The 21,423-nt window shown below is 44.1% G+C and overlaps 1 protein-coding gene across 1 annotated transcript in view; it reads right to left on the bottom strand.

Moving 5' to 3' along the window:
• The window catches only part of FGF9 (fibroblast growth factor 9), a 50,753-nt gene extending 39,652 nt beyond the window's left edge, over positions 1–11,101 (bottom strand). Inside the window, exon 1 of the mRNA XM_088140674.1 lies at positions 9,799–11,101. Coding sequence (XP_087996800.1) covers positions 9,799–10,075 — 277 coding nt within the window. The 5' untranslated portion in view covers positions 10,076–11,101. The remainder of the gene's footprint in view (positions 1–9,798) is intronic.
• Positions 11,102–21,423: the final 10,322 nt, after the last annotated feature.

The raw sequence follows: 21,423 nt of genomic DNA, 5'->3' as shown, positions 1-21,423 counted from the left end.
GCACACACTTTTGAGCTGCTCTTATTTACAAGGAAAAGAACTTCTAATATTCAGTTGGAATCTGCCCTCCTATAACTCAAATCCATTATTCCGTGTCCCAGGTCATAACCTTTTATGTAATATCCTTTCGAATATCTACAGAGTGCAACCATATGGGCTAAACATGCCCAGTTCCTTCCACCTCTCTTCAGAGAACTTAATTCCTAGACTCCTAATCCTCCCTGTTCTAGTTTGTCTAAATCCTTCTTAAAGTATGTTGCCCAGGATGCAGAACAAAGTGGAACTATTATTTTGTGTGATTTAGAAACTATACTTCTGCACCTTAAAATTGCATTTGTCTTTCTGGCAGCTCCATCATACTGCTAACTTATATTTAGTTCTCAATCAGCTATTATTCCAAATTCTTTCACCAGTGTCATTAACCGTGCCAGATCACTCCTATCTTATACATGTGGATTTTATTGATTTTTCTTAAGATAATAATTTTACATTTCTCTCTGCTAAATTTCATTCTATTTGGCCCACTTATTCAATATTTCATGTTTATCAGCATAGGCTATGTTCGTTAGTCTCTGCTAATGTTAGATTTCCCAGGTAGACCAGACAGGAAACACAACCAGATGAGCTAAGTCTACTTTACTGTAAGGCTACATTAACAGAATCTTCCAAGTCTGAAAGTACAAATCTCCTGCTGTCTCCTTTACAGCCCTAGAAGCTAGGGAGGGTCCCTTCTGAGCCTCTTGCTCTGGCCATTATGCAGCTGTGGCCTACACCCTCTCTTATCTAACCATTCCCTAGGCAGCATCTCTTCGCCCCATCTCTCAAGGTCTTTCTCACATACCATTACAACTAACTTACATATAGTATAGCCAGAAAACCACAACTCTGGCAAAACTTAATTCTGCCACTGATCAGCAATTCTTCCCATGAGAAGCCAATCTTGCCAGCTAGCCATACCTAACTAGTCAATCTACCTGACAGATCATGGGCAGAAAAGTTACACCACTCATTAAGGCCACGGCCATAGGTATTATTCCCAAATTCAGTCCAGACAAAGTCAAATTTTGCCAATATGTCCTGCCTAATCTAGTGATGAAATAGTCCATCTTGGGCGGGGAGGGAGATAGGAGGGCAAGCTGACAATGAACTATCTAATGGTCATATCTATTTAAGTTCCAAATCAACTTCAATAGCTTGCTAATCAGAATGCCAGAAGATACTTTGCCAAATAATTTTATTATAAATAAGATAAATTATGTCTACAGCATTCTCACTGTCTACTACTAAGAAAGTTTTAAAGTCTGCTTGGATGAGGGACCAACTGAGAATTCCAGGGATATTAATTAGACTGTGTTGAAAAACACCTTCAAAGAAGTAAATGATGAACTACTCCCCCACATGGACGCAGTCACATCACCTCTTGGAGTTCAGCTCAACTTGGAAGGTTGCCTTTCTTTTCCCCTCAAGATTCTTGAAGATCAATCTCTTACTGGTATGTTGATAGACTGATGAGTCTACAGTTCTCTGGAATGTCCTTTCTTTCCTTTCTGATTTTTCAAAGATAATAATACCTACGGATGTGGCCAAATTATCAAGTTCCTTTAGTAATCTAAGGTACAAGTCATCAGCTGCAGTAGTTGGATTTTATGCCCTACGGGACAGACTCTGGAGATTTTAAAATCATGTAAAGTACTAACATTTTCTTGCCCATGTTCCTATCATGCTCAAGCTTCGACTCAATTCATAATCATTTACCTGGTACAATACATACTGTCTTGCGGGAGAAGGTTGAACCAAAATTAAAGATGAGGAACTCTGCCTTTTCTTTCCTCTCTTTAGCATTTTGTTATCAATAGGCACCTGGTACACTGATTTGTTTTCTTTTCTTTTGATCTGAGAAAGCCCATTTTGCTAAGTTTTAGGTTTCCTAATATCAAATTTGCACTTCCAGGCTACCTGAACTGGCTGTCCCTTGGTGATCTGTCCCCAGTTTTCTAACTTTTTCAGGCCACAGAATCTGTTAGTGAAAAAGAAGTAATCCTGGAACTCCCAAACAACAGGCAGAACTCTAGTGATAGAAAATTGGTTGCATTTAAATGTTTTTCTTTTCCCTCCTTAAGTTTCTCATAGAATTCCATCATTCTTATAGAACCCTAGGGTTCCACAGAACACAGTTTGAAAACCTCTGGGCTACATGCCCTTCTTTATTTTTCAAACTTTCTCTAAGCTTGTTGTGAAGCCATATTTGGTTTTTTCAGCTGTCCTCCATCTTCTTATCTCATTTTCTAGAAAGTCTCACCCATTCAGAGCTCCTTTTTTCATTAGCTTATCCTGCTATGGGATCCTACTTATCACTGCTCTGAGTTTATTAAGATATGATTTTTGGAAGTCCATGTTTCATGTTTGACTCATCACTACACTTTCCCTTAAAATCAGGAGCTCCAACATTATTTAGCTATTTTCCCCCTCTGGTTCTACTTCCTCATATTCTCTACTGGATAGGATCAAGAAAGGATAGCTGACTTCCTTATGTGTTCCTCCAACCTCTGAAAGAAAAAGTTATCAGCAACACAGATCAGGAACTTCCTGAATAAACTGTGTTTGGCAGAGGGTTTCTCTTCTAACAGATCTTGAATAATTAAAATCCCCTTTCACTACCATTTTATTGGCTCTTTGAAAGATCTGGAATTTGTTTTTGAAAATTTCACATCTTCTCATTGGTTGGGCAGGTAGAAGTAATACCAACAGTGACAGAAAAATCAATGACCAACAGTGACAAAAAAATCCACTTGGATTTTTGAGCAGGTGTGGATACTTCTAACATAACTCCCCCCCCCCTTCCTATTGCTTCTATTTCTTTGAATAAATTGCATCCTCAGCTGCTAAATTCATGTTTGGAGAGTCACTCAGTCAGATATCCATTACATCTTTGATTAAACCCTTCCTATATGGAATATAGTGAATAGGAGATCTGGACTAGGATTAGGAAGCTCTCTTAATAAATAAATAGAGGGCCCCAGGCCACTCTGTCTTAGCTTAACTTCCCCGACAGGTTGGATTTACACAACATGCTAAAATATAAATTTGAATGAAACACATTTCCTATGTTCACATTAGATTTGATTGATTACGTACCATCAAACCACTGTTGACTTCTAGTCAACTCTTAGATAGATTTTCTCCATGATGATCTGTCCCTAACCTGGTCCTTCAGCTCTTCCAAGGGTACACTCATCACCACTGTAACTAAGTCTGTCCACCTTGCTGGTGGCGGTCCTCCTCTTCTTCTCTTTCCTTCCACCTTTCCCAGCATTAGAGCCTTCTCCAGAAATCACATAAGATACTCTGCCCAGATAATAAGCCACTTTACAGCTTAACCTGATGTACCAATAGAAGCGAATATGTGTAGCTCAGGGTTGAACTGTGGAGTCCTTGGGGTTCTCTGAGCTTCGTTGTTTTCTTGCAAATGATTCGTTACTCGGCTAGGTAACATCTTCAGTGCTAGTCTAGCACTGAAGATGTTACCTAGCCAGGTAACGACTAGCACTGAAGATGTTACCTAGCCGGGTAATGAAACATTTGCAAGAAAACTACCAAGCTCAGAGAACCCTAAGTACTCCACAGTTAAGCTGATGTTCTGATTCACTCAACATGCTAAGAGAATCACTGGGCTTCCATGCAAAACTACATACTGTCCTTCTTAGCCTACCTACTATGCTATAGAAACCCAACTGTAGAACCATGATGTTGGAAAGGACTTCAGCCATCATCTATACCAACCCCTTGTTCAATGCATGATCTGCCCAGGAATCCCCATTACTTCACCCTTGGTAGATGAGAGTCCAGCCTCCACTTAAATCCCTCCAATCGTGTAAAGGAAAGCTGCCTGACCAGATGTTCCAATGTCAAACGGCTTTTACCTATGGAATGTTTCCCCACAAAAGCCCTGAACATTTTTGCTGTCATTCCCACCCACATTTTCTAATCCTGCCAACAGAAAACAAGGTGCTCTCCTTCTGAAGTGGCAGTCCTTAATATCTGAAACCTACTTTTGCATAAGCCCTAAATGCGGAAGGAAGGAAGGTACATCTAACCATCAGTTTATATGGGAGGACAAACTAAAACAAGCCTGGAGGTTGAATTTCAGTTTCGGCTCTGTGGCTGCACGGTGGAAAGGAAAAGAACGGGCGAGAAAAGACAAAAATAGATCCTGGAGCAGCAAGCTCTGTTTAGCAGCCACAGGCAGCGAGGAAAATAAAAGCGGGCCGCGAGGCGAGGTCATTCCTCCGAGGGAGGGGCTCGCGCGTGTGCCTCTCCCCGCCGCCTTCGGCACCACCACGTCCTTCAAAGGCCTCAACCGGGGGCGGGGGGGAGAGCGGAAATCCTGGGTAAAAGAGAGAAGGGCGCCCTCCCTCTGCTCCGCATAGTGTCCCCGAAAGTGCTACTGCAGGTCCCTTTTCTCCATCTTCCAGCGATTATCTGCAGCAGAATTTCCCCGCCCGGCCCGGAGAAATAATAAATGGCGGGGAGGGGAGCGCACACCTGCAGTAGTTGGGTTTTACGCCCCGCGGGACAGACTCTGCTGAAAGTGGGCTCAAACTGAAAGCCGTTTGGACCCGTGAACAGGGCCCCCATCTGCGTGGCATAATTCCGGACGACCACCGAGCCTCCGAGAGTTAGTGCTTCCTTCTTTGCCGCCATCTAGCGGTCTTCCGGATTTTGGGGGCCCAGATCGCTGGCTGTGGGGGCACTGCCGTTTCCCGGGCGGTTGAAGAACTCGACAGGACCTCGCTGGAACACGTTCCGCCCCTCGCGCTCCCACTCAGAACTGGGCTTGGGCTAACCTTGCGCCACGGTTTCCCTACGCCAGAATTGGCCCTGCCACCCTTATCAGTGAGGTGTGAATCGTCCTGCCGGGCAGCTGCCGGGTTCTCCCGGCCCGCTCCCCTGCCCGCTATGGCGCATAGCTCGCTGGATCAGGCGCGCAGCTCCAGGTGGCAGGGCGTTGTGTCCCGGTTCCGCGGCCCTTAACTCGGGCTGGACTCATCTGGCTAAAATGTGGATGGTTACTTTGCAGTTCAGTCAATCTTCTCTCCCTCTCCTCCTTTTGCCAGTAGCTAAATGCGGGAAGGGGAGGGGCAGCAGTTACAGAAAAGCGACGGGGGGTGCATGTAGTAAGTAGGGCTAACCTAGTAGGCACGCCTTTCTGTCACCCTTCCAGAGATTGTGGATTTAGAGAGACGCCACTGACCAAAGGAGACTGCAATACTATGTATGGTGACAGGTAAAAAGAAGGGCTCAGCCACCTTACAGGGTATTCACGTCCAGGAGTCTTAATATGTTGCAGCAAAAGCAACGTTCTTTACCACATTAAAGATCAACAGATTTATTCTGGGGTAAACTTTCTGGCAGATAAAAATGGCACATAGTTTCTACATCACTGCAACAAATTTACTAAGGTGGGTTGTGTGTGTAAACTTAACACCACTGTGAATCTGTGCTATCTGGCTTCAGGTAAATCCTAGACACGGCTACAGTGGGCTTAAAGTGGAATGCGGTTTCTAAGGAGGAATTCTTAGCCAAGGCGTCAAAATGTTCCCTTGGGGAATCTCTTTCTAAATGCTGAAACCACCTAAGCACAATGATCATTGATGTTGCTGGAAAATGCTATAACCCTCTAGAGAGGAAATGCCCATTCACACATTCTAAGCACTTCTTAACCCCCCTATCCCTCAGACAGTACATTTGGGCTCTCAGATCTGGGATGCAAAGATCAGAATGATCGCTAGAAGACAGCAGAGAGTTTTCTGTATATCTTGGCTGCTAACCACCAATGGCCTGGACTTTTGCAGTCCAGATCTGCTGGTAGCCTAAATAAATAAACAGGTAAAAGACTGAAAACTATATACAGGTATAATTATTGAGAGACTGAGAGGTTATAGAACAGCCTTTGGAGAACCAGTGACCTCCAGATGTGCTGGGAAATTGGACTTTGCACATCGGGAAGGCACTGGGTCAGAGAAGGGTTTTTCAGAAGCTGTTATGAATATCTTAGTTGTACTACTAACTGCAGTCCCCAAAAAGACTAGAACAGTATTCCTCTGGATTGCATGGACATGACCCTGTGGGCTACAGCTAATCTGGGGAGGAGAGTGGGTCTGGGTATAGTTTAGGGGTGGGATTACCCCTTCCATTTTTCTGGTGGTGAATGAATTTCTGCCACTGACCTTCATAAAAAGACAAGCTTTTTTAAAAGCCTACTTTCCAGCTTTTATATAACTGCATGGTTGCCCTGGTCTCTGTAGAATCTAGACAACAGAAACTAGGTATAAAAGAGGCCAAGATATATAAAGCTTGAAGTCTTGCCAAGCATATTCGCGGAGGCTCTTTCCTAGGTTTTCCCCAACCTAAGAGATATAATATGTACCACAGCTGGTGTTTATTCCTTTGGAGTCACCTGTGCTCTGCAGGTGCCATTCCAGGAATCTGAATTGTGCAGGAAGCTTTTATTTCTTTCACGTTTATCACTCTATTAATCTAGTACATGTCTACAATCAGGATTCCTTTACAACAGCTGGACATAAGTCAGATTGCAGGCTGTACAGCTTCAGAAATAGCACCTGTGGGTTTGGTTCACGCAACACGCATACTGAAAATATGGTCTATCAACCCAGGCAGTTGGGTTTATTCAGTTAACGATGGAGCAACAAGTTATATGTAAACAGCTGCTGAATTCAGTGGAATCTGCCCCTAAATGTGTGCTCATGGGTTTGCAGCCGTATAATTTTCACTGCATAATTTACTGAACTGATCCCACTATGATGAAGTAAGAGCCATATTTATCACTTCATAGACATTGACCACCCTGGCACTTTCTACATATTTTGGACTTCAGCAACCACAATAACCCAGCCTAAAAGTTATGGGATCTGAATTCCAACAATAACTAGAAAACAGGGGTGTTGGCGGGGGGGGGGTGTCAAAAGTCTCAAGATGGTGGCCACAACGATGCAGTCCAAGCCCCACCTTTTTTTCAGTGTGCATCAATGATGAACATTTAAAAGGGGCGGAGTTGGATCACATGGTTGCGGATGCCATCTTGACTTTTTTGACAACTCTGCAGACACCGTGCTGGAAAAAAGAATATCACCACATCAAGCCTCATGACCTCACCTAATCTTTCAGACTTTCTTGTGCACTACACCTAATCTATTCTTTCCAAGTTAGTGAAGAAAACACCTGAACTTGGGTGACATTCAAAGAAACAAAAAGCAGTATTTCTGATTCACACATCATTATCTGCTATAATTTCCCCATTCTGTCTAATAAACAGTCCTCTAAATAAAGTTTTCCTTGAGTCAAAGTCAACTCCAGGTTGACATGAACAGCCCACGGTGGTTTCCTGATGATAATACAGAAGTGACTTGCCACTGTCCTCTGCTGTCCTAGGATTTTCTAGAGGCTTCCCATTCAAGCACTAACTAAATCTGACCTTTCTTAGCCTTCCACCTTCAAAATCAGCAAAGGTCATGTAGTTTGTTCTCCGGGTATTTTCTTCTCCACTTTAAAACCCGGAGTTGTGGCACATAAGGTGGATAGCCATACAAGTCTCTTTAAAAAGAGTCTTGGATCTAACTGCAAATGATGCATTGCTCTGAACCGCTAGCATATCAGTGCCCCTCGGCTTTCTTTTTTCCTGTTCAATAAAAAGAGCTGCCCTCCTCTGACGGGGAGTGTTCAATTCAGGGCCACCACAAGCGAGCGGAGAGAGGAGTGGGCGGAGTTTAGGACCCCGCAACCTCGTCTTCGGGCTGCTGCTGTTGCCGCCGCGCAAATGCGCGAGGGGGCAGGAGCATCAGCTCGGCCACCGTACACCTGCTACCGGCGTGAGCCCGCGGACTGGCGCTGAGCATTAGCCCCGTCTGCAGATCTCGCCTCTTAACGCACCGCCGCTTCCGGCTTTCGATCTCGCACCCGAAAATTTACCGTAACGCCTCCAGCCCCGTCGCTGAGCGCGCGCGCGCATATATACCCACGCGCACACCCTGCACCAGATCTCGACCGCTGCATAAGGGGCATGCAAAGCCATTTCGGAGTAAGAGGGGCGTGCGGAAGACAGAGCGGGCTCAAAACCAATTCCTGTTTAATCGCCCAACTTTTTTCCCTCGGGCATCGCTATCGCCTCTTTGATTCCTTTGAATGTCACACACACGCCCCCACGTCTAGGAGACGGTCCCACGTTAACGACCTTTTATTAGGAAAGGTGTTCCTAGGTGCTTCACAAGCCGGTTTCTCTCCGAAAACCGTGACGGGGGAGGGGAGGGGAGGGGATGTGTGTCCGTAGAGCTAAGGAAACCCAATTCAGACAAGAACAGAAGAAGGAGGGTTGTAACGAGACCTGTTCAAATTTCCCGTTTGAAGCGCATCCTTTCGTTAGAGAACTGCGGCATTTCCAAATAGCTCTTGAAAGCAGTAAAGACGCGCAATGGAGATTTTGTTCAGCATCTGGCTTTAAAGCATAACGGCGGAAAAGCGGGGGGGGGGGGGTTGGGAATCACCACCGAACTTTATGTTTTATGATCTGGGCTAAGTGCGGTCAAGTGGATTCCCCCGCAAGTCAACTCCTTCCAACAGCACTAGGAGCCCGGCTACCTAAGTGGGATTGCTTCATTCTCTGCACCCTCCAAAGTTCAGTCGGTACAATTAAATCAGACCCACGACTTAAAAGAAACCCAGTGATATATGAGTGTGTCTCCAAAACGCGCGGGGAGCCCCTCTGAATGCGTGGCACGGCATCCGCCCCGCACAAGAGATGAGTACTACAACTCCCATCGTTCCCAAATCATGCTGTTTGAGGACAACGGCCTTTGCAATTCCAGGACCTCTGGAGAGCGTCAGGTTGGAGAAGACTGAACTAGTTCGCCGGCCGTCTATGCTGAGTCACAGAGAGGATTTCTTGAGAAATGTCTTTAAAAAAAAAACTTTAAGCGAAGTCTGCGTTCTGCTGCTGGCCAGCGCGGGTCTTTCATTTGATACTGGGATATCTAAGCATGCGGACATCCACATATGTAACAGAAATGCAAAGATAAGCGAATGCTCCTTCCTTTTCCCGGACAGGTCGTGCTAGGATCGTTTCGCGACCAAGAAATCTCGGTTTATTATGCGGGCACCGACAGACAGCGGGGTTCGCTGCGTGCGGACAGACCTTCTCTCTAAAAACGGGGGTCCCTCAGAGGCGGCAGGGAGGGGGCGCAGGGAAGAGACTGCCGAAAAGGGTTCTTCAAACCGTTCTGCTGCGGTTTAGGCAGGTGGATGCAAGCAGATACGAGAGGGGGCAGGGAGAACTGGTCGTGAAAACACTTTATTACGAAAGTGAAAAGCTCTATTCTCTGCACGTCTGCTTGACGCTTCCTTGGAGTTGAAGAGACGCCTAGGTACGCAGGCAGAGAATTCCAGCCCCGACTGGAAACCGATTCAGTGAAGGCGGGGAGCACCTCTGCGGAAAGAGGACCCCTTCCCTCTCGTTATTACCGCTTCCATTAACTCTTAGGCGATGGAAGGCGAGAGCGCGCGGGCCGCATCTCTGACTCTTTCCACGCTATGCTGCCCCCCCTTTTTTTTCACTCTTACTAGGACACTGGCAGGGGTCTGCAAATTCCTGAGGCTTCACCACAATGCCATCCACCAGCAGCGCCCACTGCTTTTCCACCTCCCACCCCCCTTGCGCAGGAAAGGGGTCAGGCCGACTACTGGCGTCGCCCTCCCACGGCCACCAGGGGGTTAACCGCCCATACCTACCAAATCTGCTGTGGTCTTGCCTGGTTCCTTGGATCGTGCCATTGGGGAAAATCTCTAAATGAAATCCAGTCCTGCAATAGAGCTGCCTCCGCCTCAGGATGCCTTTTAAGTGATCCAAGCCCGTCACCGCAGGCCCCCGGGGGAGTCCACCTGCTTCGGACTGCCCCAGGTGGTCGCTCAACAAAACCGGGCCGTCCGCCGGCAACACGGGCACGTTCCCAAAGGGGCCCGCGTCTTGGACCCCGAGATAGTTCCCAACTTCACCTATGGGAGCCATCAGGAGCAGGGGAGGGGGGGAGGAGGAGGAGGAGGAGGGGGTAAGGTTCGCGCTTTTTTGGTTTTTTGGCAGCCAACTGTAACTGCTGGTGCCCAACCTAAGATTTTTCTTGCTTTAATTTTTTTTTTAAAGAATGTATTTCCACTCCGTTCTTCCCCTCCCACTTGCAGTTACATTGAGGGAAGGTGGGGGGGAAATCCCTGTTTTAATCCATCACTAATCACACGGATTCCAAACTAAAAAAAAAAAAAATGACACCGGAGTAAAGTAGCCCGCTGTTTTGACTGGCCTCAGGTTCAAGGTCAAATCGCCGCTCAGTCTGAAAAAAGCACCGCGCTCGCTCCGCACCGGGACATAGCTCTCAGCCCCTCGGGTTGTGGGTCTAGAAGCAGCGGACGAGGTCTAGTTCCCGGGGCTCTTAGCAGACGGTGAGGTCTTCTGCCCATCCGGCCGTAAAAAGAATAAAAATCCGTAGTTTCTCCATTGGGTTTAGGAGCGGAATGACCATAGCAACTTCGGCGCCCTAGGCGTTACAGAGGGCGGTGGGGACATACATTATCGATATATGGCATTTCAGATGCCCGGCCGACGCCAGGCTTTTTTATGGGTTCTGCTTCCCAAAAGACATGCGCTCTTTTTAGTCTATACCAGACTGCATCTATCAGCATGAATCCTAAAAAGGAGGGGAAAGGGGGGGGGGGAGAAGAATGGAGGGGGGACCTTCACATTTGCTGGCCGAAGCAAATCCTCCCCCCGAAAGGAGAACGGGATTTCTTAAAATAATAATATTTTAAAAACTTTTTGACGTCCAGATCTGTTATCCAGAATCCTCCGCGGATGCTCCTCGGTTTAGCCCGGCCGACGTTCCACCTCCGCACCACCGAGCCAAGCGGGAAGGCAGCTCCGTCCAAGCGCGGGGATCTTTTCGCCGAGTTGCCTTGGAACAGGTGTAGTAGCTTCGGGAGAGCTGGCCGGGCGATGTTGTACTCCAGCCCCGAGCTGCTGCGGCTCTCGTCTGTGGCTCTCCCATCCAAGCACGCAGGGAAAAGTGGCGCAGGAAGAGGCATTGGGCTGGGTTTAAGGTAGTCCAGCTTGCGGGCGGCGAAGGGGCTCTCCCAGGTCCTAGCGCTCAACATTACCTGCTGCAATCGACGAGCCGCCCCACACCCAGCCTGCTCCAGGCAACGGAATCGCCGCTCTCTCACCAGCACCGACACGCGCGCACACAATTTTTTACTGGTCTGCGACACTCCTGGGTCCGTGGCATGCAGATAGGCAAAAAACGGTGCGGACCAGAAACTTTGAAGCCGCAATTGAGTCAGGAGCTCACAGAAAACGGGGGCGAGGGGGGAGGAAGAATAGGGGGGGGGGGAGAGAACAGCGCGGCGTTAGGTCAAAGTAAAGCCGGTTGGGATTTTTTGGTTTTTGGTAGGTGTTTGGTCGCTGAATTAATATTCGCCGAGCTGGGTATGAACCCCCCCCTCCCACGCTTTCAAAGCTTGATGTTCTGCATCCTCATTCAGGCCGGCTCCAGTTCTCCCAGCAGGCTAACTGGTATTAAAAAAGAAAGAAAAACGCCCCGCAAATGGCAGCCTGAGCTTAAACGCTTTTACTTGGGCCGAAGTTTTATTGTGGGAGGAACCCGCGCTCTAACGAACGCACGCGCTTTTTAAGCACTAAGTCCGCGGCCACAACTTCCCCGGGAGGGAGCCTCCACGCGTCCCCAGAATTCGCGCACGGAAAAGTCTTTGGGCGCAAAAGGGACCTCACGAGGCTCGGAGGCGTTTTGCTGCCCGAAGTCCGACCACCACAAGAGCGGGGGGCGAGGAGGCCGGATCGTGAGGGAGCTGGCTGCGAAACTTAGGGACGCTTCCTCGTGAGTAAGCTCCCCGGAGTGCGGAGGCAGCGTTCTTCTGAGGGCACGTGAGCCCCGAAAGTCCTTGAGTTCTTCTGCCTAACCCTGTTTTAGGATCATTTTTGCAGCACCTTAACCATTCCCGCCCCAGCAGCTCGAGATTCATGCGGCTGCTCTTCGCTTCTGCAGCAATATAGCTGCTGAGTGAGCCAGGCGGAAGGGAAACGAGAAAAGCCTCCTTGCCCAGCCGCACCGGCGCGAGGTGAGGTGGCCTCGATGGGTCCCCACGTGCTTGTGCTTTCTATTACCGGGGCGCAAAGCTGGTTAGGGAACCCTGCCCAAAGCTTTTCCTGCCGGCCGGAGGCTGGGATGTCCTTTCTCCACGTGATATCTGGAACCTGGGTGTTCTAGAAATGGTGAGTTAAACGCTCGATTGCAGACAGACAGTTTTAGCAAAAGACCAATACAAGAGACACACTTGGAGTGTCATCTCTCTTCTTTGAGACCCTCATGAAAATGTTCCAGGGCTCGGATGTGAGGAAGACCCCCCCCCCCCCCAGTGGTAAGTGTCCATATCATCAAAGTTCAGCCGCAGGATTGCTTTTCTGTGTCAGGGTACAGTTTTGAGCCATGTAAAGTAAGAATCCAGACTTTGCTAGAACTACCGTGTGCAACCAGCATGGGGGGCTCCTCTAAGTGTTAGCAGAATACCACCTTTTATTTGATAGCAAGATGGATAAGTCAGAGATTTTTTAAGCTGCCTTGAAACTAATTTGAAACCTGAAATGTGAGGGACATTGCCTGTATATTCAGTTCCTCACCTAACAAAATCGCCATCACCATGCACATATATGTATATGCATGTACATCCTATTAAACTGGGATAACACATGCAGCCTGATGCAATATGCATTCTCCATCTAAGTTTGCGAAATAATGCATCTTAAGATGCAAGGAGACATTTTCATACTAAACTATGGTTTGTTGATTGAATTTCAACTGAATGTATTCATACCAAGCTCTAAGCCACAAACTACAAAGCACAATGGTGTCCACACAACATCCAAAGCCAACCATATTATGATTTAGTATGATGTGCAAAATCCATCAGTGGTATAATTGTGAAACAGATTCAGCTAAACTAGCTTGCAACATTCTTTCTGAGGACTGCAAGATGTAATAAGGTTACTCTGATTTAAGTCATTGGCTCTAAATGATTTAAAAGGCTTTTTGTTAATGTAGTTTAGCTGAGGTGATTGGATTTCACATGAGATTCTTAAAATTATTTTTGTATTCTGATTTTGAGCATCATTTGTGAAAATGTCCTGACAGTAGGGTCTCAGTTGAGGGTATACTATATGTCAGCTCAGAAGAAAGCTGAGTTCTTTGGGGACCACCCCCAGATAAATGTTTTAGGGTGACAAGCTGACTCTTACGTAGCAATCTAATCAAATTTTTCGGGAAATTCTGTATTTAGTATCTTTAATCATGTTCATGAATACAGTGCTTTGGAACCACAACTCTAGGTTCCATTATGGTCCATTTCATTTTCATAGAAAACCAGGAAGTTGAAGATTCTTCTTTTTAATCCTATGCTTCAATATCTCTCTGTTCTGCTTTAACTATGAAAATAACAGGCTCTTTCAAATGAAATCTCCATAACCGGAAATTTGAAAGAAGTGGCTAGGTAGGCATCTGTCAAGATAGTTTGCTTCACTTTCCTGCCTGTAGGCAGTGGGTTGGACTGGGGATACTTCTTGTGGTTATTTCCTATGGTTGCATTCACCTGAACAAAGGCAGAGCAACAGGTAATTCTGTAGGAATTAATCACGTCTCGGTTCGGCTTTGTTCCAAAACATTATGCACAGGATAGCTGGTTTTCCTATTCTGATTCCAAGAATCATGTTAAGCAAGGCACTTTATGTTGACTTTCCTTTTTTTTTTTTTTTGATAAAATGTCGGGTTGTTTTCCATCCCACTGAAGATATCGAGATCATTTAATATATCAAACTAAGGAGATGTTTAAAAACAGATAAAGACATAATTTAAAAACAACAATATATTACAGAATACCCTGATTCATTTGACAAGTTAATGCTACAATTACAACTTGGGATGTGCAAAATTCATTAATCCAGAAATGAACTCTTGAATACAGGTAGTCCTCGGGTTAAGAATGCTCAGCTTATGGGCAACCCATAGTTAAGAACAGAGCCTACTGTAGCAAAATTCAAGTTAAATACACAATGATTTGAGTTAAATACACAATGGTTCAAGTTAATTACACTATACTACTTATACAGTATTATACAATAATACTGTTCCAGCGTACCTACAGATTCGACTTAAGGACAGACCTTGGGAATGGAACTCGTTCTTAAACTGGGGACTGCCTGTATTCTGTTTCCCTCCAGACCATGCTATTCTAGGGAGAGAGGGGGCAGTTTGGCAGCTTGTAGAAGTAAATCCTTCAAAACAGTAGTTGTTCAAATTATTTATGGGTGGTGGTCTGAGCCTCAGACAGGTTTGTTTCATTAAGAATGTTATGCTCACAATGTCTCAAATGACTTCTGGTTCAGAGTATTTACTTCAGGGATCTGCCCCCTTGGAATGGGATGGTCCAGAGGAGGTCCATCTGGAAGGAAATGGAATGTTCTGGAGTTCTCTGGAATGGTCCATTCCCCAATCAACATTGCATATCCTACTATTTACTTTCCTGGAATTAAATCCTATTGAAATCAATAGGAGTTACTTTTGACTAGGCAGATGTAGTAATGGATTATAAGTAATTACCTAATCTAAATTGTTACAGTGCTGCCGCTGTTAATAATTTTGCTGTACTATTTTACTGTCTGTTGTTGCATAAATTGTTTTGATCATATTAATTGTGTACTACTGTTAAGTTTTACAAAAATAAAAAGCAGCTTAGGGAAAGATTTTATAAATAAATTTTAAAACTGTCATTTTCAGATGTTCCATTGATTTCTATGTTAATCCGTTAGTATTTAAGCACCCTTCTCCCTGAGCCTGTCATGACTACTGTTCTATAACTAATACAGGTTTGGTGCCAGGTGGATTTCTTTTAATGAGATATTCCAGAACAATACAAGAAAGACAAAAAATGCTTTGTTCGTCTACTCTATGGGCAGTATAGTAACAGGAAGAAAGGACTCATCTAACAATCTTACAATTTTTCTGGCATTAACTTTGCAACACGCTAAATATGCACACAGCTTTGTAGGAGGCTCTTTCCTATGGATATGTCCCCACCCATCCCCCAACATGAGTTTTGGTTGGAATATCCTGCCTTTATTTTGTACAACTCAAGGCAGCATACATAATGCTCCCATTTCCTATTTTCCCCACAACGACCCAGTAAGATGGGTTGGGCTGAGAGTAATTGGCCCCAAATGACCCAACCAGATTTCATGCCTGAGGGAGGACTCATGATCTCCAGCATCTTAACCACTACATCAAACTAGCTCCAATACAATCTGAGCACCTTTTGTACATGCAGATGACATCATGATGCACAGATTCAGATACAGAGGGGGCAGAACTTGTATTTTGACAGTGAAATACTGCATCATTCCTCCCTCACCCCCCCCACCCCCATTCCACAGACACCTCTATGGAAGTGAAAATTAGACTTTGAAGAAGCAGGATAGGAAGAGTATTGATGTTTTTGAACTTTGGTGTTGGAGAAGACTCCTGAGAATACCGTGGACAGCCAAGAAAACAAACAAATGGATCACTGAACAAATCAACCCAGAGTTCTCACTCAAAGAACAAATCACCAGGCTCAAATTATCCTACTTCAGACACATTTTGCAAAGACCTAGCTCTCTCGAGAAGGCTCTAATGATGGGAAGGGTGAAAGGAAAGAGAAAAAGAGGATAACCAGCAGCAAGATGGATGGACTCAGTTACAATGGCAATGAGTGCACCATTGGAAGACCTGAAAGACCAGATTAGGGACCAATGGTCATGGAGAAGATCTATCTGTGTGGTCACTAAGAGTGAATAATGACTTGATGGCATGTAATGAATCCAAAAGTAGGTAAGTTGGGATAGAGAACTGCCTGGAAATTGTAGGTCTGTCAGCTAGGCCATGAAGCTGAAAAAATATCTCAAAGAAGGCAACAGCAAGACACCTCCATAGCACTGCTAAGAAAACTTAAAGGCTGCAATAATCAGAGATGTTGGGTGTTGGGCAGCATACAAATTTAATAAATACATAAAATCTGGAATCTTTACATTTTTACTTCTGGATTTGTACAATACATTGAACACTGAGTTAATCCCTTGTTCACATTCAAATGTGAAGATTTCCTGGTTTGTGGCTAATTTCATCCTGTCCTTGACATATGGAGAAAGGCACTGTATCTGAAACATCCATCTCACACCTCAGTGACTTTTGGCCTGCAAACCTGCTCCTAACATTCATTGGATTACCATTCTTGTGCTTTCATGAGGATGAACATCCAAAGCTCCTTGTTCAGGAGAGAGACTTCCATCTGTGTTCACTGTTTATGCTTATGCACTTGTACAACATATTGAACCACCAACCGGACAACCACATTTTAATTAGTATGTTATGTGAACCAAACTCATGCAGTCAGCTTTTGCTTCAGTGTGTCATAGGACCACAGAAAATTATTAAACTGTTCTGCCCAGGCAACTAATGGACCCACTTGGGTTTCAGAGGGAGCTTGGGGTTGTTCTGGAAGGTCTGCTGTATGGTCCAACCAAAGCCCTTGTAGCCACCTGGAATGAAAGGGCAGCAGGGGCTCTGGATCTGACCACACTCAAGTGGCCTCTCCCCTGCCAGGGATCCTGGAACTCTTCCTGGTTTACAGAGGAGCTAAGGGAGATGAAGTAGGAAAGCTGTTTAGAGCACCTCTGGAAGATGAGAAGGGGCGAACCTAATCAAACATGAGCTAGAGCCACTATTAGAGCCTACCTCATGGCAGTAAAGAGGGCAAAACGTCAGTATTTCTCCACTTTTATTGCATCCATGGATAGCCATCCAGCAGCCTTGTTTCAGTGACCAGAGGCCTCCTGGGAGGGAGTGGCCCTGGGATTCATCTAAAAGGTCATTGTGAGGAATATGCCAAGCATCTGATGGATAAATTTGACCAGATCCATTCTAAGTTGGACTCTGGCCTTAGAGGCTACAGGGGCTGGGGCTGGGGCTGGCTCTGTTATCTGTGGGGAGTTAGATCCTGTTGGGCTTGAGAAAGTGGACAGGGTTTTCATGGCCATTAGCTCAACTACCTCCATATTAGATCCATGCAAGATTGATGTTAGCTCCACTAAGTAGACCAGACCAAGAAATCATACTTTTATTGAGATTGGCTATAATAACAGAATCTTGCAAGTCTGATTGTGCTTCTTCCTACTACTTATAGTTCAGTGAATTAGGGAGGTGTCCATTTGAGCCTCTTTCAAATATTACCTGTCTGTTGTTGACTTAAAATATGCTTTACTCCTCATTGCCCTGGCAATGTAACTTGCACATCTCTGTCAAGGTAATCTTCTTTATTCTCTACAGATTTTTACAACTTGTACTAACTTTCTGGTGATTAAAAAGGTCAAAATTTAAAAATTGAAACAATTTCTATAATGCCACTTCCTAGCCTTATAGCATAGAGGCATGTGGCTAGAGGATTCAGCCCTTCTTTGACAGGAAGGCCACTCTCACAAGAAATAAATAAAGCTCTATTAAAAATAAAAATATAGATTACATTCCCCCCCCAAGCTTTCATATTAAAATGCATACATTCAGCACTGTAGCTGATTAATTACAAAACTGTCCAGATTATGGGAAAAGAACAGTTTGATTAAAATAGGAAGAATGATGGAAAATATAATGCTCTGGACAGACTACAAGATAGTGCTGTTCCGCTAATAATATCTCAGAATTTCTAGAAGGAGCCCAAGAAGAGGTTCCAAATATTATTAAACATTAGCAAAGAACTGAAAGAAACAAAATAGCCTATATACAGTCTGGGGTATGGATTAAAAAAATCTCACAATAAATTTGATTTCTTATCATGTACAGAAGAATAAAAAATTGTCAGTGCACAGAAATAAAATCAATGTAATTCTTGACTAAAAATACTACCTTTTTCTATAGACAGAATCCACTTAAAGCAAAGAACCTCTGCTTTTTACTCGGACTTCTCTTTTTCCTTGGATTTCCTACTCTAATTAGAAGCTGTCAGGAGATGGTAATTCCCACTCTCTCCTGACAATCTATGTAACCAAGCAGGCCCAAAGCATGATAGGTGATCCCTCTGATAGCCAGGGTCTAAGTCACATAGAGTTTAGAGATCAACACCAACACATTAAAGTATGTCTGGTAGACAATTGGCAGTCAGTGCAAATCTTTTGGTATAGGCTCATGTGACCCCTGTGTCTTGTACCAATTATTAGTCTGGCTACCACATTTTGTACCAGCTGCCATTTCTGAACATTTTTTAATGATAGCCCTCTGTAAAACTCATTATCCACAATCATTACCAAATCATGAATGGTTCAGGGAAGATTTTATTTATTTATTTTTATTATTAAATTTGTATGCCGCTCATCTCCCTCCAATGGGTGACTCTGGGAGGCTCACAGTTAAAATCAAAAACCCCATCAACAATTAAAAATACCTCATAAATAATTAAAATAATCCATTAAAAATCAAGTATAAAAAACAAACCCTGTACATATACTAAAAACATTCAAGATGACCGGGGGGGGGGGCAAGGTCAATCATCCCACAAGCCACCTCCACTGGTGCGAGCCCTCATCTGATAGAGGGTATACTAGTTGTAGTTCTTCAAACACACACATCCTACAGCCACTGCCTACATATGTAGTGACAGCTGGGGTCAAGGAGAGCTCACAAACATGTTCTTTTGGGTTGGAGAGAGCAGAACCCCATCCAAAACAGACTTCACTACAGTCCTCAAGTCCAGTTTTCTCTTTACCAACACCTCCTCCATCTTGTCTAAATGTAATTTCAGCTTGTTTTCTTCCATTTAGCCAGTTTCTGAGAATAGACTTTCTTTGAGTTGGATGTTGGGGAGCAGTATACTGATGACACCCTAACTCCAAATGACATCCCCCAACAGTTTAGAGATGTTTAAATACATAGGGAACTAGATTGAACCTTGTTGGGCACCATACATCAACAACCTAGGTATTTAACAGTCATTCTCCAGCACTTCCTTCTGAGCGCATCCCAACAAGGACCAAGAGCCACTCCACACAGACAGCCCAGGAGACTTCCATGGTTGATGGGTTTAAAGCCTTAAAAAAAAAAACCTACAGGGTTGCACTCCCCCATCTAGTTTCTGTGACAGATCATCCAGCAAAGTAACTAAAGTAATCTCCATATCATATCCAAGACAAAACGCCAGTGGATCCAGACAATCAGTTTATTCTCTCTGGGTAAAATTCAGTCAAAGTCAGGCATATCAAAGTCCTGTTACTTTCCCTCAGTCTCTGAAATTAAAGTGGTTAACCTTGGCTGGTAGTCTCCTATGTTTTTTCCAACACACAAATCTCAACTACACAGTAATAAAAAATAATAATATCCAGGTGGTTGATTTTTCAGCAGAAAATTTGAAGACATATGCTACACTGTGGTGCCTCTGGGAGGAAAGACAGCAAAACTAATTTTACCAGCAATGCCAAAATAGCTAGGGTTGGCCTGACAATAATAGCTATCGTGTAAACATAATCTTTCTATATAAAGACACTTGGGCCTCATTCCCTGACAGGGGTATCAAAATTCTTCATATTCTTCCAGAACACACAGAAAGATCCAAACTGCTACACAGATTATCCAGCACACTCTATTTCATAGAAAGGTCTTAAAATAGGACTTTTAAAAATTTCTTCTCTCCAAAGGCATAAGGCACAGTGACATATCAGTAACTAATGCTCTGAGGAGCAAGCCAAGGTACATGAGATGGAAGAAGGGATTGTGGGAATTCTTCCTTTGCATTCGCAGAGTAATCTCAGATTGGGGAGGAGGAATTAGCAGTGTTAAGTAAGGAATGTGCATTAAAGGGAGTTTCCCTTTAATGTACTTTTAAACTCTTTAAGTTGGCAGAAGACAGATTTTCCATAGGCAATCTGTTCCATTGTTAAGCAGTGCCTTCAGTTAGATTATCCTAATATTTAAAGAAATCTTGATTTTTGGTCTGCAGTTGCTACCAGTTGATTTCACTTCTACTCTTGGAGTAGCAGGAAACTTTTTCTGCATGAGAGGCCTATCAGGTATTTGAAGATTGCTATCATGTCTCCTCTTAATCTTCTCCATGCTAAGCATGCACAGATCCATCAGTTGTCCCTCCAGACTCCTCACTATCCTGGTCAACCTACAGAAGGTGTTTTTTTTGCTACTCATAACATTTCTTCAAAATTCCAGTTGTGCACATCAGTCCACAAAATTGCACTCTCTTGTGCTAGGGAGTGCTTCATTGAATGCTGTGGGACATATTTCTGAGTAAACCTGTACAGGATTGTATTTCACTTTGCAATTTGATTCAAATGTTTTACCTATTACTTGACATAAAACTACATAATTTCACAAGGTAGAAAATAGGGGGGAAAAGGAACAAAATAAGAACAGGAAAATTAGATTTCTTTGCTGTAACAAATAAAAACAATGTCCCTAGCAGCTATCTGGGAAATCCTTTTCATGCTGACTTGAGAAAACATCTGGAAGTGCATTTTTTGGTAAATCTGCTTTTTAAAGATGTATTTCTAGATTTCATAATTACGCATATTTATTTTTTAAAATAAAGATACATTATAGGGCTGTGTCTGTATCACAAATGATTTGGAATAAGTGCTTCTGACCTTATGCTAGCGCAGCACTCTCCACTATTCATGAAAGCATGCAGGAGCCTGAAAAAAGATGCAGCTGCTTTAGAAAGACAACTCATTAAAGTGACTCTTAAAGCAGCAACATCCATGGAAGCCTGGAAAAAGATATGGCTGCTTAATGAATAGCGAAGAGGTGCTTTGCTCTCCCAAGGTCCAAAGCAGCTCTCAGAACACTATGTAATTATATTAAATACAAGTGAGACCTTCAACAAAATGTTTGGGCCAGCTGGCCAGCCATGTGCTTTTTTCAAAAATCTTAATTGCCCACTCCACCCAAACAACAGTATTCCATGTTCACTAAGCGTGCTCGGTCTTCCTACACTATGTCCATTGTACCCCCTTAAGATTCCCCTTTTGCAAACTTTTTTCCTGATGCTGTGATTTTAATGACATAAGGATTCATTCAGAGAATACCTTAGTTCACTATTAAAACACAAGAGTGTTAGTCAGACTTGTCATTGTTAGCGTTATCCTTGATTTACAGCTGTAGCTCCATGCTCTGTCTGACTATATTATTAATCATGATGTTTTATTACTTCTAGAAATTGGTACAACCTATAGAACAACTTACTCATCCTCATGGTAAAAATAAGAATTATTTT

Source organism: Python bivittatus, unplaced genomic scaffold (genome assembly GCF_059951505.1).
Source record: "Python bivittatus isolate LINGU-HERP-01145 unplaced genomic scaffold, Pbiv_v1 ctg000340_np1212, whole genome shotgun sequence".
NCBI lineage: Eukaryota > Metazoa > Chordata > Lepidosauria > Squamata > Pythonidae > Python > Python bivittatus.
Note: the sequence above shows the minus strand (reverse complement) of the source record. Positions and strands in the feature narration are given on the sequence as shown.